Source organism: Microtus pennsylvanicus, chromosome 4, assembly GCF_037038515.1.
Source record: "Microtus pennsylvanicus isolate mMicPen1 chromosome 4, mMicPen1.hap1, whole genome shotgun sequence".
Taxonomy (NCBI): Eukaryota; Metazoa; Chordata; class Mammalia; order Rodentia; family Cricetidae; genus Microtus; species Microtus pennsylvanicus.
Window position 1 is genome coordinate 60,026,669 of NC_134582.1, and position 26,528 is coordinate 60,053,196.

The window sequence follows — 26,528 nt, forward strand, 5'->3', positions numbered from 1 at the left end:
TTTTCCCAGAGGCCTTTGTTCACAAAATGACAATGCTAGAAACAGGACGCGGTGTTGAAGGTCACGATTGATGTCTGTGGGTATAGAAATGCAAGTGCTCACGTGTCCTTGGAGGGTCATTTGGGAGTGCAGAAAATTATCGGTGACTTTTATTAGGAGATATTAAAACCATTTACTGTGTTTGCCTAAACTTAGGATGCTGGTTTGTTTCATTTTGTTTATGTTTTCCCCTACATGGTATCTATAACAAAAGCTTTTTTTTTTTTTTTAAATCCATTTGCTGCATTCCCAGGCTCTTATCTAGCAGCCTCAGACAGGTCCCTGTGTCTGAGTAAGGCTGCTGCCAGTGCTCTCCTGCCGTCTAGGCACTCTTGAGTAGCTCAGCCATTAGGCTAAAAGCAGTCTCTCTTCTTGTTCTCCGGGCTTTGGTTTGCTCAGTTCCCATTGATTTCAGACTATTACCTGTGCTCCAGTGATTTCCTGTGACCACATCCTTCTCAATTGCTTTATGATTTTCCCTCTTGACAGTTACTTGTCAATTAGTTCCTTCTTTGAGGATTCCCCTCCCTTTCTGCTGCTTTCTCTCTGGAGCCCCTTACTACCTTTTCCACACAGACAGCATTCTAGTGTTGATTTTTGTGATGCTCTGGGGCTCTCCAGACTCATTTGCTGTGGTGTCACACCTCTTCTCTGTTCCTTTCATCATTTGGTGTCCAGTCCGTAGGGACAGAAATATCACAGGTGCATTCTACAGCTTTTTATTTGGAAAACAGTGACGCTGCTAAGACATCCTTCCCTGAAAATGCTCAAGGATGCTAGTTGCATCATACTGGGTTATAGTCCTCAGTATATAGAGTACAAGCAATGGATGTTGCCTCTAAACTACCTTTGCAAAGTGCAGAGAAGTTTATATTTATGCAGAACACTAGACAGAGTAGCTGCTTACGTGCCTTTTCAGTTCCTGTAGTTGGGAGACTGCCAGGGTGTAAGGTGATGCTGATAGACACTTTGCTTCAGGAAGGCTAACTGTGGTAACAAGAAGGGAATGCTGGAGCTGACGCTGGTGTGATGTCCCAGTAGAAGGCTGTGTCTCAGGCTGTGTGTGTGGTCAGCCGTGCAGCAGGTAGTTTGTTCTACTTTGTGTTGACTAAGGAGGCCAGACAGCTGGCACTGCCCTGTCTTTGGTCTGTTCCAGGTGCTCTTGGAAGTCAATATTTCTCACAGGGCATGTGAACCATCATTATGGGTGTGCTCAGGGCAGCGGGTAGACAGTGGCAGTCTGCTTACACACCATTGGCTGGAACTCAGGAATACGACAGGGTAACTGCCAGGGCAGTGAGGTGCCTTGCTCCTTTGTATGCCTGGAAAGAAGAGCAAGTGTATGTGGTGTTTACCCCTGACATTGAAGGAATTTTTAAATTAAAAAAAAAAAAAAGAAACATGCAGAGGTTTCCCTGCTGTATGGAAAAGATTGTACCATCAAATAAACACACAGTTAAAATGTCACAGTATTCATTAATGGAGTGAAAAAACTCTAAATATAATGCTGTCACTTGACCAGCTTTCTTCTGGATGTTGGGGAAAAAAGGACAACTCACAACTATTAAAGTAGATTTGAAATGAGAATCAACAAGGAAATTGTGGGAAAAAAATTTGTTTACCCATTTTGGCTAATTTAACCAGACATAAGAACCAGTTTATGTCCATTTCAAATAAAAAATTTCATTTTCAGTGACTGATTCTCATTGCAAAAGCATAAACAAATCAGTTTATTTCGGTTGGGGCTTTATTATCTGTCAATGAGTATGTGGTGTCCAACATGGCCAGAATTCTGTAACAGTGCTGAGACCAAATGAAGTCAACCAGGAATGACAGCAAACAGGAGAAAAATGAATCTGCATGTAAGGTTGTGCATTTGCTGCACAAAGTCAGGTGTCCTTGGGGTTGGGGGTGTAAACGCAGCTCCTGTGGAGCAACAGTTCACTGACCCAGCGTTAGATCTCCTGTGAAGTGCGGCACCGAGAACAAAGGAAACAAGTGCGGATTGTTAATAAGCCTTAATTTTATAGTTGCCATTGTCACACAGCTCTCTCAGTTTAGGGAATTATTAAATTCACATGGGTTTGGCCTTTTCTTGGTTCTGTTAACGTAGGCTATGTTCTATATGGACAGGAACATGTCAGAAACAAACCCAACATGGACATGCATCTGTCTTTCCCAGTTTTGACTTTATCCTAACATTAAAAGAAAACTTTAGTCTTGAACTGGTAGATTTAATATTGGACACATTTAGCCATCAGAGTTCACATCTACGGAGTTTTGTCTTTTCTTTTTTGGATTTTGTGATATTTGCAGTTACATCTTAGGGCCTAGGTCTAAACACAGAACTCATTTCCATCCTATATAAACCTCGTATATATAGCCTGAAAGGAACTGTGCGGTATTTTAGTTCACTTATATTTTAAGTACAACTCTCATATGAGGCCATGTGTAGAATTTTCCACTTATGACGTCATGGCAGCATTAAAAAAATACTGGATTTTGAAGCATTTCAAATTTCAGATTTTTTAATTTAGAGATGACTTAAAATATTTAATCTGTACCTCATTTTTCTGGTTAAAAAGAAAAGAAGCTTTTGACACACTTGTGTTCTACTATGAAAAGTGTTGTGCAACTTTGAGCTGATTCAGAACCACCCCAAATAGTTCATACATACTAGAAGCTGCCTGTGCTGTAACTCAGTTATGTTCATCTGTACTGATGTGCAAAGCTAAAGTAGCTATGGGGTGTGTAACAAGTTGTGATCCAGCCCAGAACGGGGTGCGCCACATAAAGGTAGCAAGCATGCTGGAGTATTTAAAGGCCCATGAGACCCAAGGCCCTGCGTGTCCTCTGTGTCACATTCTGTGGGGTCTGATGAGATGCCCGGCCACAAAGAAGTTTCTGTTTATAGTCCTGAATATCTTTTCTCTGTGACCCCAAATTGTGTTTCTTCAACCTGACGCGTGTCTGAGCCTCTCATTTTTGTTTTTACGACAGTTGCTAGCTGTGCAGCCCAGGCTTTAAAGTCACTGTAGCCAGGCTGTCCTGAAACTTGGAATCCTTCTGCCTGAGGCTTCCAGGTGCTGGAAGGAACGGACAACTGACACCATGGCCCTTTCAAGACAAAATTTTAAATGTCTTTATTATAATTATATACACATACATTTAAAAGTTGACGTCATAGTTCTAAAATAAATTTAAAATTCCAGCATAGACCATAAGCAAAGCTACAAAATTATTGTGATTTAAATCAATAAAATTTGTCTTGATATTTAGCTGGGATTAGGCTTGAGATGGAAAGACACTTATGTAGGTGGCATTGGAGCTCTTTTTTAAAGATCAATAGGAGAAGATCTGGGCATATAGAGATGAGAATACAAAGAGAAGAACGAAAGTGAGCACAGGGACCAGTACGTTAGAGTGGAGCAAATGTTTGAACAGCAAAGAGCTCTTTGGGGAGTTAACGTAGGGCAGGGACGTGAGATTGCTTTGGTCCAAGGGATGGATGAAAACCTTTGAAGATGTGTGAATAGAGTAATAGGATACTATACTTGAAGTTGGTCTTCACTAGAGGAATATCTGAATAGGTGAGAAGAGGGAAAATTAAGGTGGAAGGCCCAGAAGGTTGGCTCTGTTCGTTTGTCTTGCTACTGTGTTGCTAGGACCTGGAACATAGAACATAGAACATAGTCATCTGTCAGCGTCACTGACTGACTGTGTGGTGTGTGACACAGGGCAGGACCTGGAACATAGAACATAGTCATCTGTCAGTGTCGCTGAATGGCTGTGTGGTGTGTGACACATGACCAGGAGAGAGGCGTCCCTTCAGCAGTATGGAAAGTAAGCCTAGATTAGGTGCTTTACATAGAAATTAACAACTGATACCATGAGCTGGAGAGTGACCTGTAGCTAAGGGAGACAGAAAGGAACAGGCTTAGTCTGAACCTTCCCACCTCTGTAATGGCTGGCGAAGGGGGAGACACTGAGAGAGGTGACAGAGACGGTGAAGGGGACACTGAGAGAGGTGACAGAGATGATGAAGGGGGGACACTGAGAGAGGTAACAGAGACGGTGAAGGGGGGACACTGAGAGAGGTGACACAGATGGTGAAGGAGACACTGAGAGAGGTGACAGAGGTGGTGACGAGGAGACACTGAGAGAGGTGACAGAGATGATGAAGGGGGACACTGAGAGAGGTGACAGAGATGGTGAAGAGGACACTGAGAGAGGTGACAGAGATGGTGAAGGGGAGACACTGAGAGAGGTGACAGAGATGGTGAAGAGGACACTGAGAGAGGTGACAGAGATGGTGAAGGAGACACTGAGAGAGGTGACAGAGATGGTGAAGGAGACACTGAGAGAGGTGACAGAGATGGTGAAGGAGACACTGAGAGAGGTGACAGAGATGGTGAAGGAGACACTGAGAGAGGTGACAGAGATGGTGAAGGGGGAACACTGAGAGAGGTGACAGAGATGGTGAAGGAGACACTGAGAGAGGTGACACAGATGGTGAAGGAGACACTGAGAGAGGTGACAGAGATGGTGAAGGGGGGACACTGAGAGAGGTGACAGAGATGGTGAAGGGGGGACACTGAGAGAGGTGACAGAGATGGTGAAGGGGGAGACACTGAGAGAGGTGACAGAGATGGTGAAGGAGACACTGAGAGAGGTGACAGAGATGGTGACGAGGAGACACTGAGAGAGGTGACAGAGATGGTGAAGGAGACACTGAGAGAGGTGACAGAGATGGTGAAGGGGGGACACTGAGAGAGGTGACAGAGATGGTGAAGGGGGGACACTGAGAGAGGTGACAGAGATGGTGAAGGGGGGACACTGAGAGAGGTGACAGAGATGGTGAAGGGGGAGACACTGAGAGAGGTGACAGAGATGGTGAAGGGGGGACACTGAGAGAGGTGACAGAGATGGTGAAGGAGACACTGAGAGAGGTGACAGAGATGGTGAAGGGGGGACACTGAGAGAGGTGACAGAGATGGTGAAGGAGACACTGAGAGAGGTGACAGAGATGGTGACGAGGAGACACTGAGAGAGGTGACAGAGATGGTGAAGGAGACACTGAGAGAGGTGACAGAGATGGTGAAGGGGGGACACTGAGAGAGGTGACAGAGATGGTGAAGGAGACACTGAGAGAGGTGACAGAGATGGTGACGAGGAGACACTGAGAGAGGTGACAGAGATGGTGAAGGAGACACTGAGAGAGGTGACAGAGATGGTGAAGGGGAGACACTGAGAGAGGTGACAGAGATGGTGAAGGAGACACTGAGAGAGGTGACAGAGATGGTGAAGGAGACACTGAGAGAGGTGACAGAGATGGTGAAGGGGAGACACTGAGAGAGGTGACAGAGATGGTGAAGGAGACACTGAGAGAGGTGACAGAGATGGTGAAGGGGAGACACTGAGAGAGGTGACAGAGATGGTGAAGGAGACACTGAGAGAGGTGACAGAGATGGTGAAGGAGACACTGAGAGAGGTGACAGAGATGGTGAAGGGGGAGACACTGAGAGAGGTGACAGAGATGGTGAAGGAGACACTGAGAGAGGTGACAGAGATGGTGAAGGGGAGACACTGAGAGAGGTGACAGAGATGGTGAAGGGGAGACACTGAGAGAGGTGACAGAGATGGTGAAGGGGGAGACACTGAGAGAGGTGACAGAGATGGTGAAGGAGACACTGAGAGAGGTGACAGAGATGGTGAAGGAGACACTGAGAGAGGTGACAGAGATGGTGAAGGAGACACTGAGAGAGGTGACAGAGATGGTGAAGGAGACACTGAGAGAGGTGACAGAGATGGTGAAGGAGACACTGAGAGAGGTGACAGAGACGGTGACGAGGAGACACTGAGAGAGGTGACAGAGATGGTGAAGGAGACACTGAGAGAGGTGACAGAGATGGTGAAGAGGACACTGAGAGAGGTGACAGAGATGGTGAAGAGGAGACACTGAGAGAGGTGACAGAGATGGTGAAGGAGACACTGAGAGAGGTGACACAGATGGTGAAGGAGACACTGAGAGAGGTGACAGAGATGGTGAAGGAGACACTGAGAGAGGTGACAGAGATGGTGAAGGAGACACTGAGAGAGGTGACAGAGACGGTGAAGGAGACACTGAGAGAGGTGACAGAGATGGTGAAGGAGACACTGAGAGAGGTGACAGAGACGGTGACGAGGAGACACTGAGAGAGGTGACAGAGATGGTGAAGGAGACACTGAGAGAGGTGACAGAGATGGTGAAGAGGACACTGAGAGAGGTGACAGAGATGGTGAAGAGGAGACACTGAGAGAGGTGACAGAGATGGTGAAGGGGAGACACTGAGAGAGGTGACAGAGATGGTGAAGGAGACACTGAGAGAGGTGACAGAGATGGTGAAGGAGACACTGAGAGAGGTGACAGAGATGGTGAAGGGGGAGACACTGAGAGAGGTGACAGAGATGGTGAAGGGGAGACACTGAGAGAGGTGACAGAGATGGTGAAGGAGACACTGAGAGAGGTGACAGAGATGGTGAAGGAGACACTGAGAGAGGTGACAGAGATGGTGACGAGGAGACACTGAGAGAGGTGACAGAGATGGTGAAGGAGACACTGAGAGAGGTGACAGAGATGGTGATTTGGGAGGGTGCTTTGTACCATAAGCCAAAAAGCAGAAGGACGATTATTCATTTCTCCTGTCCAACTCATAAATGTTTAGTTGGGATTTTGAAATTGAGCCTTATTTTAAAGCAGACTTACTTTGAAACTGCTCAGTGTTGACAAAAATATGGATATTGTAAGAGGAATATGTAGATTACTATAGAGGGGAGCAAGGCCAAAGCAAGCACATGGGGTGCATCCTGAAGCGTCTCAGCTCAGAGTAATTTCAGGATGATTGCATGTTTAGAATGTAACACCTCCTTCCTTTAGGCTTCCCATGCCTACAGCATTGAGCTGTAAAATGTATTGCATTAGGCATCGTTGTTAAGCACCAGGATAATTATATCACAAAAAGATGTTTGCTTTGTGAATTCATTTAATTCCCTATCTTTATTAGTGACCTACCCTGAGATATTTTAAGTTATTGTATTGTTCTATTTCCAGACAAATTTCGTGAAACTTATTTTGCCTAAAGCAGGCACACAGACCAGTTGTTAAAAAATAAAATAAGACATAATCTCAAAAATCGGCATTGCTTTTTCCTACTTTACGGCTCTGAAATCTTCCTGACTCTTCCTAGTGTTTGGTACAGCAGCAAGCGCAGGACTGAGCACTATGTTCCCGTTTGGATTGACTTCACTGCAGTGGTTTTTTGGGTGCCACTTTAAAGCCCATTGTGGAATAAAATTAAAACATTCTTTATGGTACAACAATTCACATGCTGAAAATGGCATTTTTCTTCTCTCCCTGAGTGGCAGTGTGCTCTCCCGCTAAGTTTCCCATGTAGGTCCCAGGGCTTGGTTTTCTCCCTTCACCAATGTATCTTTCGGTAATATCTCCAGATTCGTGTTCCCTGAGTGGTGGTGTTCATTCCTGGCTCCTCATGAGCCCAATTCATCCATCACAGGAAAAGCCTGGTGGCTCTGCTCTCCCCTTAACGCTGCCTTCATCTCTGCTGACTTCTAGGTTTGGTCTAGACCGCATATCTCTTTCCACAGCGTAGATCTTGTGCTCCCTCCCACTAAATTACACGTGGGCATGCTGTGAGCTTCTGAAATGATAGAACCAAGTCTCCTTTATATTTCTCCAAGCTCCTTCATTGCCTGCTCACAGAAATAAAAAAGCAATACAAATTAAGTGGGTGTAGACATCATGGCGCTTGGGCACCAACAAACATGTACACACACAAAACAAGTATGTAAACAAATTAGTAAATAAAAAATAAAAGTTTGTTGGACAAATGAATAAAGTATATTTTGAAGTTGGAAAAGCATGCAGCCTGCGCCCTCAGACCTGTGACCCCTTTGTAATACTTTCAGGATCCCTTTAATAAACTTTTCCTGATCCGGGTGGTGGTGGCGCACGCCTTTAATCCCAGCACTCGGGAGGCAGAGGCAGGTGGATCTCTGGGAGTTCGAGGCCAGCCTGGTCTACAAGAGCTAGTTCTAGGACAGGCTCTAACGCTACAGAGAAACCTTGTCTCGAAAAACCAAAAGAATAAATAAACTTTTCCTGTTTTCATCGCACCTCTCTTATAATTCTCTGGTGATGAAAGCATTCACCGTTCATGGTGGCATGGCCGCCCCCTCTTCGCTGGATCCCAGCGTGTGTATTTAGTTCACTGATGTGTCTCAGCAGCGTGCTGGCTGTACTGGGTGAATCAATGAATGAACTGGGAGCCCACAGTCAGCTTCTCCCTGCTTCCTGGGTTCCTGCAGTGGTCTTCCAGGTAAGGTCAGTGTGGTGGCAGAAGATAAGGAAGACATCTAGAGTCTCCTACTTAACTAGCTGTACACCTCCAAGCAAACTCCTTGACTGCTTTGAAGGTCATTTCCTTTCCTATTAAAGAACAGCATGAGCTAAAATTACAGTGTTGGATTAATATTTATGCCGAAAAACAAAAGTTAGTGGCCGAAGTTCTCTGATGAGTCCTAACAGATCCGATTTGGTCATGATACCTTCCATTTGTTGTCACCGTGTGTTCTCTGAGAAGTAGGGGTTTGTCATCTTGTTGGTGAGAAGCAGAGGTCCTGCCTGAGACCACACCCTGGAGCACAGCGCAGCTGGAGAGCAGGTCGGCTGAGCACACACGCTGCATGCTCAACCTCCCTGGGGGTTGCTGTAGTAGATACTGCTTATTATCTCCTTTGGATGAAGCTTCTAGAGCTTTTCCTTCCTGCCTTCATAAGCCTGAGGAATGCGAAGGGCTGATGAGTGCCCCAGGAGATGTTATTATGAAATAGCCTAGTCCTCCCCAAGCATGAGGTGCAAGGGAGTCTGGGAACCCCACCCCCTTCCCACCCTGCTAATGAACACTACTTCCAGGTCATTCCCACCCTCTAAATGAAGTATTTAAATCTTTGTTTTCTATGCTCAAAGATAAAATATTCTTGCATTAAAACTGTTTCAAAGATCATCATGGTATCGGTTTAGAAGCCAGTTAGCTTATGGTTGGTACAACTGAGCAACCATTACTGGCTTCATTAATGATAGGAAAAGTACTGAATCTTTTCTTTTTAGAGAGGTCTGCAAATGTCATTTCAAAACATACAATTACATCACTAATACCTCTTAATTATTGCAGTAAAGTTACATAAAAAATGAAGAAGACTGTCTTCCCTATGAAGGAATTAACTTCTGCAGATATTTTCATTGGGAATTTAGAATGACTAACCCAGAGTTAATAGGCTGGATTTTGACGGCATCTGAAAAACATCTTTTACATTTGAAGGAGTGGATTTCCCTTTTGAAATAGTTTGTCATCATTTCAGAAGGCTAAGAAGGTACTTCAGGGAGTATTTAAGTGAGAAACAATTCCATTTGGATGCTTTAAAGCTTCATTATACTTAATTGATTGGGAGGGTTGGTGGCAGGCCAGAGAACTGGCTGGTGAGTGGGTGGGACTTAAAAGGAATATATGAATTTCGTGTCAAACGCTCCTTCAACAGACCAAAGTTTGCTTGTGATAGTTTATTGTAGTGCCACAGAGCTAAGTTTTGGCACCTTCTGCTCTACATTTGAATCCCATTTTTCCACTCATTAAGCCTCTGAGTTTAGACATATCACTTCATATTTGCATCTTGGTTTTCCTCACCTGGGAAGGAGCAATGTCTTCTTAGTAATGCTATCTTCCATGAAATGACAGTAGGCACTGAATGATGTTTGTCATCAAATCCCAGCCATTTAGATATGATGATGTATGTAAATACCATTTTGCCAAATAAATGGAAAACGCCTGTAAGAAACCTTGTGTATAATTTTCAACTTGGCATGGAAACCCTTTTTTCTTTATATCTTTCTTTCCTCCTTTTTTTCCAACTTAAGGAATTAATATTGTGTTATGAATTTTCAATTTGTTAATAAGTAAAATCTTTCTCCCCCCTCTCTTTTTCTCTCTTTGTGTGTGTGTGTGTGTGTGTGTGTGTGTGTGTGTGTGTGTGTTTGTGTGTGTGTGTGTGTGTATGTTTATGGCTGGAAGGTAATGCTACCCTTTTTCCTTAAGTTAAACAGTTTTTTGTTTGGTTGTTTGTTTGAGAAATGGCACCAACAAAATTAGGCTCACGTGGCCTCCAGCTCCAGTGGGAGCAGGGACACCCAGAGCACCACCATATTCTTTGAGATAAGTTCTTTCACTGGCCAGGCACCTGCTCATTAGGTAGAGACTGGCTGGTGAGTAAACACCAGAGATCCTCCTGCCTCTGCCTCCCCCGTGCTGAGGATTGAACTTAGGTCCTAACGCCCATGTGGCAAGTGTTTTCCAGACTACGCCATCTCCCCAAACCCACACAAGTTTCAACTAAAGAAATTTCACTGTAGGATGTGGAGTAGGCTGACATGAATTCCAACTTTCTTCTATGAAATTGTGTTTTCTAGGAGAATGCGTGGAAGGGCTGAGGGAGAATGACTACCTGCTGATCCATTCCTGCAGGCAGTGGACCACCATAACTGCTCATAGCCTGGAGGAAGGTCACTATGTCATCGGGCCAAAGATAGAGATCCCCGTACATTATGCAGGTAAGACTGGGCAAGATGTGCAGAGAGAAGAGGAAGAGTTGATTTTCTTAGGTCTTTGTAGCAGGAAATAGGAATATTTCTTATTATATTTCCTATATTTTTTCTAGCCTACCAACACTTCTTGTGGTTATTATTATTATTTTAATAAATGATAGTTCCATTTTGTCATAGATATTTGTAGGTAATGGAGCTGAGTGTTTATAAGGTGAAAATTTTACACGAAGACCTCTGTCGTCTTGGAATCGGAGCACTATGTGAAGCCAATCCAGGAGCTCCACATTTGTGTGCATCTGAGTAATGCAAGTACAAACTAAGCAAAGCTTTTGTGAAAGACTGGGATGGAGCAACTCCACTAGGTGCCATTTCACAAGTGAGCATCGTAGTCTGGCTTTAAAAGTTTCTGTTTAGAAGGTCACATACTTGGGCATGCCACTTCTCTCAAGTAGTCTGTTAGCACTGGCATGACCTCTTTGCTCTACTTAAATGTGGACAATGCCCACCTTGTCAGCTTGTCACCTTACTGGAATCTCCATTTGGCTCAGGGATGTCATCGCTCTTGGTTTTGATGATTAAATTCTGTAGCGAGAATTGAACTTGTATAAATAAATAAACTTTGCTTAATAAAATTTTAGTAGGGATAGCCTATAAATCAGTTTTTAAAAAACAAACATATTACTATTTGCTGTCTTCTGGGTTTTAAAGTTCATCAAATAAGCTTATTAACTTACCTGTCTTTTCCACTTTTTAAAATGTTATTGCAGGATATTTTAACCATCTAACTATACATTGTGTAAATCTAAACTGCTGTTCTGGCTTTGACAGACTTGTCTACAATGTTAGGCAAGTTACTTATTTGAAAACAGATTCTTGCCATATTCTAGAATAGTAGCAAATGGTATTTGTTCAAACAGTGCTTAATGAATGAATAAATGCTTTGGTAGCTTTTTGATTCTTAGGAGTCTTTAGGTGCTCACTAAACTTTAAAAAAAAAACCTTTTCAAAAATATTATAGGAAAGAGAACTTTTGTGGCCTAAAACTTAGTCCTTTAGAATTATGTGTGGGTGGATTTTTCCATCAGGACCTTTGGCCAGCTCCCAAATAACCACACAGAGACTTAATATTAATTATAAATGTTCAGCCAATAACTTAGACTTGTTACTAGCTAATTCTTACAACTTTAATTGATTCATATTTCTTATTTATGCTCTACCATGTGGCAGCACCTTTTCAACATGGCACGTTCATCTTGCTTCTCTCAACATCTCCTTGTGACTTTGCCTTCTTCTTCACCACACTGTGTTTTTGTCTCCTAGTCCCACCTAAACTTTTCCTGCCTTCCTGTTGGCCATTCATCCCTTTATCAGACCATTGAGAGCAACAGATATTCACAGTGTGCAAAAAGTCTGTTCCACGGCAGCTATACTGCTTAGTTATGAGTAGGCTTTACCAGCAAAGTAAGTAGGTGGCACCTGCAAAAGGTGCTGTGTTTGTGAGATAGCAGCCAGGCAGCTGGGCAGACTTTGTAGGAGCAGGGAATTTGGCAAGCCCGTGGGTTGCCCACGTTCGCCTCTAAGAGGTTCCACCCAAACAAGGTCCACTTTATTTTCAGCAAGCTCAACTCTAGTTTCTCTCTTTATAGAAAACTAGAAAGTAAATTGCTGTCATGTTTGTTTTTACCTGGACAGTGTTCTATCAGTCAACTTGCGTTTTAGAAGTTTCTATAAAACAGGGTGATTGACTCTGTCAAATCAGTCTTCTATAAAACACGGTGATTGACTCTGTCAAATCAGTCTTCCCAGTAGACTGCTTATCTCCATGGAGATTCCCTCCTGCCTTGTCTGAGAGTTCTGGCCTGTTTTCCCAATATTTCTACTCTAAAGAGTGGACATTCCACTAGCTGGGTCAGTCACCTCTCTGTTGGCTACACTGGGCACTTTCCCATCGCCCAGTCACCCTGCCGGAGGCAGCTCCTTCAGCCAGGCAGCTTCTCCGGTAGGGAGGACCTTCCTCTGTCTCAGATCGCCTCTACTGCATGCCATATTCATCTGCCACAGGTCACGACTCTTCATTCAGTTGCTACTTCCTGTGCTCACATACACCTCCCTCCGCTCACCACTGGACTGTACATTCCTTAACCAATAAGATAGATGTCAAAAATTCCTTGAGCATTTTTTTCTGCCAGTCTATGGTTGATTCACTTCTTCGTGGAAATGGGTGTTCAGTCCAGGGATTGTAATCTTGGCTACACAGTGGAATCAAGGAGAAGGTTCTGGAAAGAGTGATTGCTGAGTCCTACCTGTAGAGAGCCTAGTTCAGTTGTTTGCAATGGTTGCATAGGTCTAAATGGTTGTTTAAGATGAGCATCAGGTTTGTCAAGGCTTTTCCATGGTTAAAAATACAATTAAAGTTGGGGAACAGCATCCAGTATCAAATGATAAGATCCCCCACAAAACCAACAACAGACACAAGTATTTTGAGCTTATGCTTTTATGTTGATAGCCAGTCATCTTTCAGTGGGAAGAAAGGAATAGCATGTTCAGACACTAACTCTGGGTGAGAAATGAGGACACAGGTGACAGACGGTGCCTGTAATGCCACATGTCGCAAAGATGCAGATTATCATTAATGAAATAGGACTGCCGATTCTATGCTAAATTGAGAAGTCGGGACTAACGTCACACCACTTTACATTAATGAATAGGAAATAAATTAAAGGAGAGAAACCTGAAATGATGCCAAGTGCTTTATGAAGTCATTTGCCATTAGGCAAGGACAGGTGGCTGGTGATGTCAGTCCCAGATTTCTAAGTTGTTTCCCTTGGATTTCTTCTGCAGGAAGCTTGAGTAGAAGTTTGGAGGTCCAGATAGATATTATTGACCTTTTGTTTGGGGTTCTACATCTTTTGACACATGAAGGCATTTGCATTTCAGAGTTTACAGTCAAAAAACTGGCTGGCTCTCTTGCCTCTTGGTAGAATATTTGCTTCCTGTGTGTTTAGCCCTGGCGTTAATCCTGTGTGCACAACCCTGACCCTGACCTCCAGCACTACAAAGAAAAATGTTCGGGCTGGAGAGATGGCTCAGAGGTTAAGAGCACTGGCTGCTCTTCCAAAGGTCCTGAGTTCAATTCCCAGCAACCACATGGTGGCTTCACAACCATCCAAGATGAGATCTGGTGCCCTATTCTGGCATGCAGGCATATAGACACTGTATACACAATAAATAAATCTTAAAAAAGAAAAATGTTCACAAAGACAGATGTTAGTGATTTTTCTAGTTTTTATTTCCTTCCATCTTCTATGCTAATAAATAAACAAGAAGGCAGGTTTTTTGGTTATATTTTAAATAGATTTATTAATTTTGGTTCAATCACTTCACTGGTTTGGGTGGCATATTTATAAACTGTGTTCTTAGTTTTTCAGGCAAAGTTTCACTGTTTCCCAGGCTTATCTCAAACTCCTGGACCCAAGCCATCCTTCTCCTGCCTCAGCCTACCCAAGTGTCTGGGGTAGCTCCCTGCTCATCTTAGAGTGGCATCCGGTTTGTTTCCAAGAAGAGATTTATTCAAGAGTTCAGCCTTGGAAGAGAGAGCATTCAAGTGCAGAGTGGGAACAGAAGCTGTCACTTCATGTTCTCGCTCATTTGAGCCCCGGCTGTAATTAGTACAGAATCCACTTACCCAGCCGTGTGTTACTATTGTATTGTTAGCTTCAGGATCTCATCTAAGTTGGGATTCATCTTTGATTCCTGGAGAAGGCTTAATAAGTAGTTGGCAAACACCTTAGCTTAACAGCGGTAGCACAGCCCACCAGCCTCGTGATAGCCTCCTTTGATTTCTGCCACTTGCTCACTCTCTGTATGGCTTGGACAAATCCCAGTTTCTTCACGTGCCAGTGGGATAGAGTACCTTTCTTCCCAAGAAGCCTGGAGCTCATGCAAATGGAACACCTTTCAGACCACTTAGCACCTTCTGAGCAGACGTTAACCATGCTGATCACCACAGTGAGCCCAACAAAGTGCCTGAGTTCCTTGCTCCTATTTTGGATTAATCAAAAGGCCAATTGCTTGCTTTTCTCCTCACTGAAGCAAGATGAATATCAACACCCCTTAGCGTTGTTCTGGCAACTGTGCATAGTTTGGGTCTCTCTCTCTCTCTCTCTCTCTCTCTCTCTCTCTCTCTCTCTCTCTCTCTCTCTCTCTCTCTCTCTCTGTTGTGTCTGTGTTGCGTATTTCATTTTGCCTTTTAATAGTTTTGAGAACTTCATAGGTGAGCCCTGTATATATGCATCACTCCTGCCCTTCCTCTCCCTCCAGTTCCTCCTATGCCACCTCCCAAATTCATGTTTCCATCTTTATTATTGTTATGTGTACAGACGTATGAATATCTGTGTGCATCTGTGTGCACCTTTGAGTGTTCAGCCTACTGAGTCCATTTACGTTGCTCATATGTACATATGTGTAGAATTGGCCTCTTGAGACTGGGCGACCTGTGTGGGAGCTTGGTCCTGGACTAGATTCTCCATCTCTCGGCAGCTATTGGCCACCTGCAGCTCTCCATCTAGGGCCGAGGCCATGTGGAATTTGCCCCCTCCACACTGGCATGATAGCCGGTATTGTCATTATTGCTGGTCGGATTCGGGCCGTCATATTTTGGGAGTTCCTGAATGCAACTTCTGAACTTTTTGTCTTGAAGCCTTATCCTTATATCGTTACTCAGTGTGGTCCATTTTGATCTCATGTTCTCACTTATTTTTATCATTCTTCCCCTGCACAAATGTGTATTCAGACCCACAGACGTGTATCTTTTTGAATATTTGGGAGTAGACAGCACACGTGCCCTGATGCTTCACTGTGCATGTCTAATACAACTGCCATACAGTTGGCAGATTCGGGATGCTCCAGTGGCGCAATCGGTTAGCGCACGGTACTTATACAGTTGGCAGATTCGGGATGCTCCAGTGGCGCAATCGGTTAGCGCGCGGTACTTATACAGTTGGCAGATTCGGGATGCTCCAGTGGCGCAATCGGTTAGCGCGGTACTTATACAGTTGGCAGATTCGGGGCACTCAATGCTTTCCAGTGCTGCCGCTAGTGTCCTCAGTCCACCTAGTGCATTCCATCATCAAGTCTCTTCGGCTTGCTTTCATCTGGGACCGCCCCTTGGCTGTCTTTGTGCTGTGTGGTGTGGACATGTTCGAAGGGTACAGACTGTCACCTCGTGATCATTTTCCACCTGTGCACTCTGTGCAGGGTTCTATGTATGTGACCGTGTCCTCCTCAGGAGCCACAGCAGGGAACCAGTGTGCCTATTACTAATCATACCTGTTCCTTCATCGGGTTGTCCGATTTCTTCTCTGTATCTATATTTTTTATAGATAGGTAGATAGATAGATGGATGGTAGGGCCATTGCTTGTAAATATGGAAGAGGAAGCTTCCAGACCCTCTTTTCTCCTCTGCATCATCCTGCCCCTCCACTTCACCCTGTTTGTGCAGCCGCTGGCCACATCTGTCCGGTGCAGCGTTTGCTGTGCTGTGTCGGGAACTGGTGCTCAGTCAGTCTTCACCCTGCTGGAAGGAGAAGCTTCTTGCTCGTTTCTTTACATGCCTACGGATTACTGTTCTTATTTACGTTAATGCTCCAATTGCTGGCCCCGTGTCTAGCATGCCATCCTTTCTGGCTTAGGTCGCAGGCATCCCTTCAGTTAATATACTGCTTCAGTAGGAGAAGCAAAAGCACTGCCCCTCACTTTGTGGTCTTTGCAAACGGAGTCCCATGGGTTTGGGTGGTGGACAGCCTGGGAAGCCACATGTATCCAAGAAAGTGGTGAAACCCTATGCTTTTTTCCCCCTGTTTTTTTCTTTTCCTTTTTTGAGACTGAGTCTAACTGTGTAGCCCAGCTGGTCTCTCAGTTGAGATCCTCGTGCCTCAGCCTTGGATTACAGGTCATGTACCACCACATCTGGTTCCAAACTCAACATTGTTAAAAAGTCCCAATTCTGAACCTTCCAATACTCTATGTCAGAGATTTTCATGACATTTCTCATGTGAGAATGACTTTCTACAGTGTAAGAAGGAGCCAAATGTGTCCTGAAGTCTGCACTTGGACACGGCAGCCCTAAGACATTCCTTGTGCTGGCTTCTGAGATGATTCAGTGTGCTCCAGACAAAGATTTTGTTTTGTTTTGTTTTGTTTTGTTTTCGAGACAAGGTTTCTCTGTAGCTTTGGTGCCTATCCTGGAACTTGCTCTGTAGACCAGGCTGGCATTGAACTCACAGAGATCCACCTGCCTCTGCCTCCCAAGTGCTGGGATTAAAGGCATATGTCACCACACCTGGCCTATAGATCTAACTTTCTAAATGCCTCTGCTCATGAGCCTTTGAAGCCAAGGATTTTTTTTTTTTTGCTCACATCTCAAGAAAAGCAAAATAAAACTATCTACTTGGCATGGTAGCCCATGTTTGTAACTCAACGTGTTTGTAACATGTTGTAACATGTTTGTAACACAAGGGAGGGTGAGTAGGAAGTTCATGAGTTTTAGGTCAGCTTGGTCATATATAGCAACTTCCAGGTCAGCCTGAACTGCATAGTAAAACCATTTCTAAACACCAACAATAGCCAAAATAGATTAAAAGATAAAAAATAAAAAAAAACATACTAAGACATAACTTTAAAAAACCAAAAAGGGCCAGGCAGTGTTGGCTCACACCTTTAATCCCAGCACTTGGGAGGCAGAGGCAGGCAGATTTTTGTGAATTTGAGGCCAGCCTTATCTACAACAGTGAGTTCCAGGATTGCCACAGAGAAACTTGTCTCAGGGAAAAAAATCAAAACAAAAACAAACAAACAAAAGAAGAGGTAAGCCTAGCTCTGGAGGGCAAGGCCTGTGATCCCAGCTACTGAGGAGTGAAGGCAGAAATAGGAATATTACAAATTCAAGGCCAGTCTGGGGTAGAGACAGAGTTCAAGGCCAGCCTGGGCTACTTACTATGACCCTGTCTCAAAGTACAAAGTAAATAGAAGGCTGAGGATATGGCTCAGTAGTGGAGTACTTGTTTAGCATGTGTGAGGCCATAGCTTTTAATCCCCATTGTAGACAGGAAAGGAGAAGAGCAAAGGGAAAGGAAAGAGAATGGAGAAATGGATAGGAATGTGAGATGCCTGTGTGTCCGTGCTCGACCATGTTGGCAGGTAATGCAATTCTGAGTGTGTTCGTGAGAATCTAAATCACTCCGCTTCCTGTCATCATGGATGACCAGATTGCTCCCGGGAGGTAAGCGTCTGAGAGAAACTCCAGCCACGTTAGCTTCTATTTTTAAATTCCTATTCTCCTGCGAATCCGGTCACTCTCTAAGAAGCCAGAATGATCTCAGTGTCTTCTCTTGGAGCTACTCCCCGTGTAGAAATGAGGGATGCTTGCACACACGTTTGGTAGACTTGCTTATGCAGTCTGCGCAGCCCGTCCTCAGCAAAGCACCTGGGTTTACACGGCAGTGCCTGCTTTTAAAGATGTGACATGTACAGTGTCTATCTCATGACAGAATTATAATAGTGTGCGATCTAATATAACCTTGAATCATAATTACTGAACAAAAGGAAGTATCGAAACAAACAATTCCATTCTCCTGAGCTACACGTTTAATTAGCATGAATCACCAGTTTATAAAAGTGTCTGCTAGGGTAGAGCCACATTTACTCTATTCGGAGGGGAACTCTGTGATGAAAAACCGGAAAAGAGCAAACTTTCCTTTGAAAGTCCTGAGGAGTGACATTCTAGGCCAAGGAACATTTATCCCAGCCAGGCTGGCCATTAATAATTATTAGACATCAAACAAGCAAGCGGCATCCATGATTGAATTGCTCGGCCATGGTAAATGAGGAAACTTCCGTTAGTTCTTGTTGTTCCCTAGACCTTGTATTGCTTCACACGACTTTCACAACAGACCCGCTAAGGTCTCTTTTCTCCTTTCTTGCATTTTGCAAATATGCAAATGAGATCCTGGACTGTTAAGTCTCTGGTGATGTCACACGGCCAATAGATATGACTTGAAGCTGGGATACGTGACTCCATGGCTTCTCTTACTGTAATCACTTGGGAAGTTCTAGAAGACACTTTCTGTGTGGACAGGACATCTATCCATCCTAGACCTGTTAGAATCAGCTAGTATATTGGCTTCCTTAGGGCTCAGCCCATGTTCTGACCCCAGGGGATAAGTCAGTAGATAGAGTCAGTTTTTACTTTTTCCCTGTGCACATCAGCAGCCATCTCCCCTTCTCTGAGTGATTACCAAGGAGAGCTTCCAGGACGCCAAGGCCTGTGGAATGGACTCTTGCTGGGCTTTGAGTCCAAGTCATTGCTGGAGAAAGATCTGCTGTGTACCAACCGAGGAAACAGGTGGTCCTCACCAGGGTATTCTCGGGACTGAAACTGGTAAAGCTAACTGGTTAGCGGCCAGGGGGCCCTGAAGACAGCAAGTGAGGACCGGTGTTTTCATCAAGACTTTTGTATTAAAGGGAAATGAGAGGACATAGGAATGAAAAGCTCTTACTGTTTCATTTTCAGTGAATACTACAATCTGAAGACTCTACTAGGCCAAATGGAGTAATTCAAGAGAGGGAAAGAAAAAAACTAATGTAATTGCCAGGTGTTTGGAAAATTGTCTAGCAGGAAGGGATCTATTCCTCTCACCTCAGAGTCATGCTGACAAGCTTAACAAAAGGCAGGCTGACAAAGGAAAAGCTAGCAGGCTTGTTTTCTCTAGTTTTATACAGCCCCATAGACTTCAAAGTGAAGATGCAAAGGCCATGGGGACTGTCCGCTCTTGTGACTGCATTCAGGGTGCATGTGACTGTTGTGAAGGGCAGGCACTGAGGGGGGACCCTGCAAGGTGTGTCTGTTTCAGCTCCTGGCATTTCTGGGTGGCCTGTCCTCCACCCAGGAGAACAAGGGTCTTACAAGCCAGTTTCACATGAGGTAGAGGACCATGGCAGCTCAAAGGTGAGAAAGCTCTAGCTCCTTCTAGGGCTTCCGTGTGGCTTTGGAGAAGAGGGCTTTTAGGACCTTCCCTTGAGAAAAGTGCAATATTTCTTTTCTGAAGGAAAACAGGTTAGAAAGAAAAAAGTGGCCGGCAAAGGTTAATAAAAACATCTCATCTTCTTGGAGCATGCCAAAGCCCACTCCACTGGTAATGCCTCCTCGCATGCTCCCACCCCATTCTCCTTATTTCTGGTCAGAGAGAGAGTCTCACTCAGCTCAAAGCAAGAATGCAAACATTATGTAAATGTCTACTTTCCTGAAAGAATAAATTGAAGATTGCCACCAATCATTGATACAGCTTCAGCATGGCTCATCCACTTTGATTGCTTCAAATACTAACCCAGGGTGCACTGGGATGGGCCCCAGCTTCAGTGCCTGCTCCTCAACAGCAGTCATCAGACCCAAGGAAATTGATGATGTGTTTCGCTGGTTTTGTTAGCTGTGACGTTGCTGTCCTGATTATAATAGGAATTATCTTTATTTTTGTAAGATAGTGTTATTGAAAGATAAATGTGATCTTAATATAGACGCACAAATGATTTTTTTATTAGAAGATATGGGAAGAAACTATGATCCAGTACATTCATAGTTATTTAGCATCGTATGACGTGCCTTTCCTTGATGGTTCTATAAATGCTAATATAATACCTTTAATACAAGATATAGAATCACTTGGTTGCTATTTCCCAATTTTAGATTATTTAATCTTATACACCCTGTAGGCTATATACTTACCTACATACAGAAACTCTAGGATCAAAAGAATTCACTTCTAAGCCAAAGCAGAAGTGGTATGTAGGATTCAGGACAGGGGTGGCGTGTGGGGTTCAGGACATGGGTGGCATGTGGGGTTCAGGACAGGTGGCACATAGGGTTTATGACAGAGATGACATGTGGGGCTCATGACAAGGGTGGCATGCACTTAGTACACTTAGACAGGGGGTTCAGAACAGGGGTGCTCACTCATGGGGTTCAGAACAGGATGGCATGCACAGGGGATTCAGAACAGGGTGGGATGTGTAGTTCAGAACAGGGGTACATACACATGGGGTTCAGAACAGGGGTGCACACTCATGGGGTTCAGAACAGGGGTATATATACATGGGGTTCAGAACAGGGATGGCATGTATAGGGGGTTCAGAACAGGGGTGCACGTTCATGGGGTTCAGAACAGGGGTATATACACATGGGGTTCAGAGCAGGGATGGCATGTACAGGGGGTTCAGAACAGGGTGGGATGTGTAGTTCAGAACAGGTGTGTACACTCATGGGCTTCAGAACAGGATGGCATGCACAGGAGCTTCAGAACTGGAGTAACATATGGAGCTCAGAACTCCGAGGCTACTGCTCTTTGCCTCCTCTACATATATCCCGGTATTCAGTGGAAAACTGGTGCTGGAAGGGGCTGAGGCCAGTTCCGGGCTAATGTAACCTGTGAGATAATGTGATCAATATGGGTGGAAAGTTTGAAGAGCCGCCTGTGACCACACTGTTAATGGAGTGTTTATAGCTCGGGTGGGAACATGCGCATCTCACTTCGTAATTTGATTTCCACGTTGGATTTGTACCTCTGGTCTTTTCAAAGGTTCCCTTTTAACTCCTAGGAACAAATTTGTGCTTTTTCTCTTTGTGGAAAACAGACCTTCCAAACCAATTACACTGCTAGTAAAACTTTTTGAAGTCACTTGGCACCGTTTCTTGGGATTAGAATCTGACTTTATGACTCACTACCCGGGGAAGTGGAGTGCTGGCTTTCTCTGCAGACTGACCCTTCTGGTAGCTGTCAATAGACACAGAGCAACAATGAACCAAGCTTAGCATGCACACTGCTGCCGTGTGATGCAAGAGGAGAGATGATTCAGACGCTAGCATGCTAGTTTTCAGTAGGTGTATGTGACGCAGTGCCTCCTCCAGCTCGTCAGAACTGGTTGACAGAACATCCTGGGGTCTGACCCTCAGAGTGACTCAAGCCAATGGGATTGTAAGGCAAGCAAAACAGAGTTTTTATCTTCGAACATTAAAAGTCGTTGTCAGGAAATGAAACGCAGTAGGAAGTAGGCATGTGAACCGTTCTTGTCCTTCAGCCAAGAGTTTTCCATCCTCGGTAACGACTGGTACTTCTGATAGTCCATCATACCACTTCACCATCTCAGCCTTCTGTTTGTGTGTGAAGTCCAGTCCTGTCCACCCTGGCTTTCCTCCTTAATCCCAACAGTCCTGCATGCCTCATCTTCTCAGTGTCACTTAGGGTCACTTCCTCAGTCCCAGAACAAGTCTTCCGGTCATGTCACCTGCTCCAGAGACCTTCCTCTCCTTCTCATGGAGTGTTCTTTTTGAATGTCAGGTTCTTTTTGCTCTCTTTGTCCTAATTGCTGGCCAGATTTTCCCAGTGTTCTCTCCCATGTGACTACAACCATCGTCTATCGCTGACTCTCAGGTCCCCCAAGCTGACATTGCTCTTATAGGTTTTGTTGACCTGCTGTCTTCTGTTCCTTGTGTAGAAGACTCACACATCTCAGCCACTTTCTGACTGCAGTCTTTCCTCAAATTCTGTTGTCCTTAAGCGCCTTCTCCCTGTCCCCACACACCAGGGGGCCATCTTCTTCCCTTCTCTTCAAAATCTCTGCAGCAGTTTGCACCCATGACTTCTGACAAGCAGAGTTAGTATCTGTGGTCCATAGGATGGGGGCGGGGGACAGGGGTTTTTGTAGGTTTGTTAAGAAGCTAATCAGAGTTCATGCAAGGGTTAGGGCTCCAGGTATGTCAACAGGAGATACAGAAACTCTGGGCTGGGGAGCTGTCAGCATTAGCTGTCAGGATTAGAAGGTGATGGAGAACAACCCAACTGGCGTGTGTGTGTGTGTGTGTGTGTGTGTGTGTGTGTGTGTGTGTGTGTGTGGTGTCTCCAGGTGAGATGGGTCGGGAGTAGACAAAGCTATGATAATGGTAGTAGGAATACCAGTTAGGAAGTTGTTGAGATAAAGCCAAGGGAAGATAGCGAGGCCCTCGATGAGGTGGTGTAGGGATGGAGGTGAGAATTGATATCTACATTATAGGAGAGGGAGATGTTTGCCCAAACTTTAAGGAATCCCTTTAGCCTCCCCCACGTATCTCTCTTTCGTTCCCTTCAAACACACACTTGCCTCTTCATAATAGCCTTAATTTATTTCTTTGTCATTTCCATGTCTGTTAGTTTATGTCTATGTCTTTGTCTTCGTTGCTAAAAGCTTTTCAGCTTAAACTAAATGTTGCTAGGCCAGCAAGAAGGCTCAGCGAATAAAGCACTTGCTACCAACCTTGACAAGCTGAGTTCGTCCCCAGGACCCACATCATAGAAGGAGAAAACTGACCTCTACACACATGCCATGATATGTGCACACCAGCACATTCACATACATACATACATGTGTGTAAGTAAATAAATGTAATAATTTTAAAGAAATGTTGGCAACAAGATGAAATATTTCAGTAACATTAAATATGATTAAAATCTTTAACTAGGATTATTATTCTAAGAATATCAAATGTTGTTAAGTCTTGTAGTCATACAGTGTGATTTTGTTTTAAAACCCTGTGGCCTCTGAGAAGCCAGGGGCCTTCTGATCCAAATTTCTCATGATCTCAGACACTAGAGTCTGTAGAGTCTGGACTAGAAGGCACGCACTTATCTCTTCATGCTTGGTTTTGTGTGTGGCAGCCAAGACTGCTGCATAGCACAGTTTTGCTTTCAGTGAAGGGTCAGATGACAAAGAGGGAGGGGCGGGTGTGTGAAAATCTCATGCTCTAAAGACTAACCTACAAAAACTGGGAAGTTTCACCTATATTTGGCTCTTACTTTTTAACTGCATCCTATAGGAATTCCTCATTTCACATGTTAAAATCTAGGGCAAAGATGAATAGAACTATTATGGTCACATATTTTTCAGTTCAAGTTTATCCAAGTTTCTCCATGAAGGAGAATCTATAATGTAGGTCAACTTACTACAATCAAAGTCTCTGTCAAGGGGGCTGAGGAGAAAGCACAGTTAGTACAGTGTTTGCTATGGGGGCCTGAATTTGCTCCCAGATCCCGGGTTAAAAACAAAACAGAAAGCAGGTGTGATGGATCACGCTTGCAATCCTAGTGCTGAGGAGACAGGGTCTGCCGGACTCTGGAGCTTGCCGCTCAGCCATCCTAACCTTGACAGGCACAGGTCAGTGAGAGATCCTGTCTCAGAAACCAAGCGTGGATGGCACGCGAGGGATGAATAGTAGCCACAGACACGTGCACATGACAAATGTGCCAGGGAATTTGTCAGAGTTCTTAACGACACTGTCGCTCCTCATATAAGGGAAGAATGATGGTCTCCTTGGTTTAACATAGACCGGCAGTTCTTACACAGATTTAAAGTAGCATCTGTTTCCCAACTCTGGGAACATCTGCCCAATGTGGACACATTTTTGGTTGTCACCAGAGGAAGACCGCTACCATGATCTGTGGCAGAAGCCAAAAATGCAACTGAGCATTCTACAGTCTTCCTGTGCATGTGGCAGCTGCTGCAGATAGAATGCCCTCATCATCAGCATCAGTCATGTTACAGCAGACACACCCGGATAGATCACCAGCATCAGTAGTGCTACGGCAGACACACCCGGATAGATCACCAGCATCAGTAGTGCTACAGCAGACACACCCGGATAGATCACCAGCATCAGTAGTGCTGAAGTAGACACACCAGGATAGATCACCAGCATCAGTAGTGCTACGGCAGACACACCAGGATAGATCACCAGCATCAGTAGTGCTACGGCAGACACACCAGGATAGATCACCAGCATCAGTAGTGCTACAGCAGACACACCCGGATAGATTACCAGCAGCATCCGTTTTATATTCCGCTACATATCAGAAATTCTCACTTTTCAGATGCAGGCTGTCGGGCAGACACTGTCTGGAAAATCGATGTCAGAGTTGATTTCTAAAACAACAAGTTGTTGACCAGACTGCGGGGCGGCGGTAGAAAGGGGGAAAACTAGTTCAACAGATTGTGAATTCGTGTTACTTTCCATACACTCTGCCTGAGACTGACAGCAGCCAAGCGTGTCATGGCAGAAAAATTCAGGGGGCTGTGGTGGAGCAATCCCTTCCGCTGGAAAGCTTTGTTTACCGTCCAGCAAAGTGTCCTTAACTTTTCCCCCTTCTTCCTTATTTACCAAAGGGGGTGGGGAAAGTATGTCTATAAATGCCTATCTTTTCAAAGAATGAAAACATCACAAACAAGGGCTACCTGTTTCAGAGTCTAGGAGCCACCCACCTGATAGGGGTCTTAAATGTTATGAAATGTAGAATTTAACATAGGAAATAACAACCTGAGACCCCGCCCCCTGCTCCTGGTACTCCTCACAGGTGTATCTCTTCAATTTTCTATTGCTGATTTTTCATCCTTCCCAGCCACTTCAACAAGTCTTTTATTTTGCTTTTAACTTCAGGCAACTGCATAGAGAGCCTGATCTAGGAAGGAGAGATAGCAATGAAACGGGATTGCTACATGTCTGTAGATCTATCCAGATATCCATCAGATGATTGGATGCCTGCTAGGTGCTACACAGTAGATGTAGGGACTGGGGCAACAATTGGCCATGGTGAGAGTTGAGTCCCCTGTTGAGCCTCAGGGAGTGTCTACCACGTGGTGGCAAGCTGTGCTTTACTGGATATGGAAGCTCAGGTTCTGCTCCTCCAGGGTACAGAGGTAAAGTTGAGATTCAAACCCAGAGCCAACTGGCTATGGAACCACCACACCCAACCTGCCTAGCAGCTAACTTTCAGAGTTTTCTCATGAACCTCGTGGCTTGATCTCTGTTCTGTAAGGGTGAGCTCATCCTCCTTATGTTGGTTTTGTGCAGCAGGTGAGGACAGCCCTTTGTGACTGGCAAATTGTGCAAGCCCAGTGGAAGTGGCAGATAATACAGCTCTTTGTTCCTTAGCCTAGGGATTTTGGAGAGGCTGCCCTTGTCTCTTGCTCAGGCTGGGTTCTATGAATCATGAAGAGCGTCGATAGGATATTGACCAAGGCCGTGATTCTTCCTTCTGTTTTTCCACCTCGCCCTTCCTTTACCCTCCTGTCGTTGTTCACAGGGAGTGCTCTTCATTAGAGCTCTTCCCTCAGGAAGAGCTCACAACACGCTGCGATGTCTGTTCCTCTCAGGTCAGAGTATCCCACAGGAAGGCCTCCCGTGTGTTCCAAAGTTGTACAGTGACCTGGGACGGAGCTGGAAGCTGAAATGTGGCTCCTGGTGTTTTCTAACTCGTCTCCTCTGCTGCTCTTCTCCGACCTGCCCCGGCACAGAACAAACAAGGGTCTCTTCTGAGATGCAAAAGCGAGGACCAGATGGTGCACTTTACTTGCTACAGAAGCCGTTCAGAAACTCTCTTCTCTCGTGCTTCTGACAAGTTCCCATGTGGTGACCCCGAGCTTGTTTCTACAAAGAGGTGTCCATCTTTTGACACTGTGTCATGACATTGTGGTCTACAAGTTACACTCAAGAACCTGCAATGGAGCTGTACAGGATCACACAGGCATACACATACACCACATACATCACAAAACAAAACAAAGAAAAAATACACACACAAAAAAAAAATCCCTCAAGTGAGGCCGGTGACATCGCTCAGTAGTAAAGGCACCTGCCTCCGAGCCTTACAGTCTCAGGAACACACATGATGAAAGGAGTATCTGAACCCCACAAGTTGTCCTCTAACCGCCACACATGTGCCTTGGCGTGTGTGTACATGCACAAGCACACACATACACA

At 44.7% G+C, this 26,528-nt stretch overlaps 1 protein-coding gene across 2 annotated transcripts in view; it reads left to right on the forward strand.

The window, feature by feature from the left end:
* Positions 1-26,528, forward strand: part of Garem1 (GRB2 associated regulator of MAPK1 subtype 1) — a 180,199-nt gene that overhangs the window by 50,931 nt on the left and 102,740 nt on the right. For both annotated transcript variants that reach the window (XM_075969233.1, XM_075969234.1), the window contains exon 2: positions 10,559-10,699. In XM_075969233.1, the coding sequence (XP_075825348.1) occupies positions 10,559-10,699 (141 nt within the window). The remainder of the gene's footprint in view (positions 1-10,558; positions 10,700-26,528) is intronic.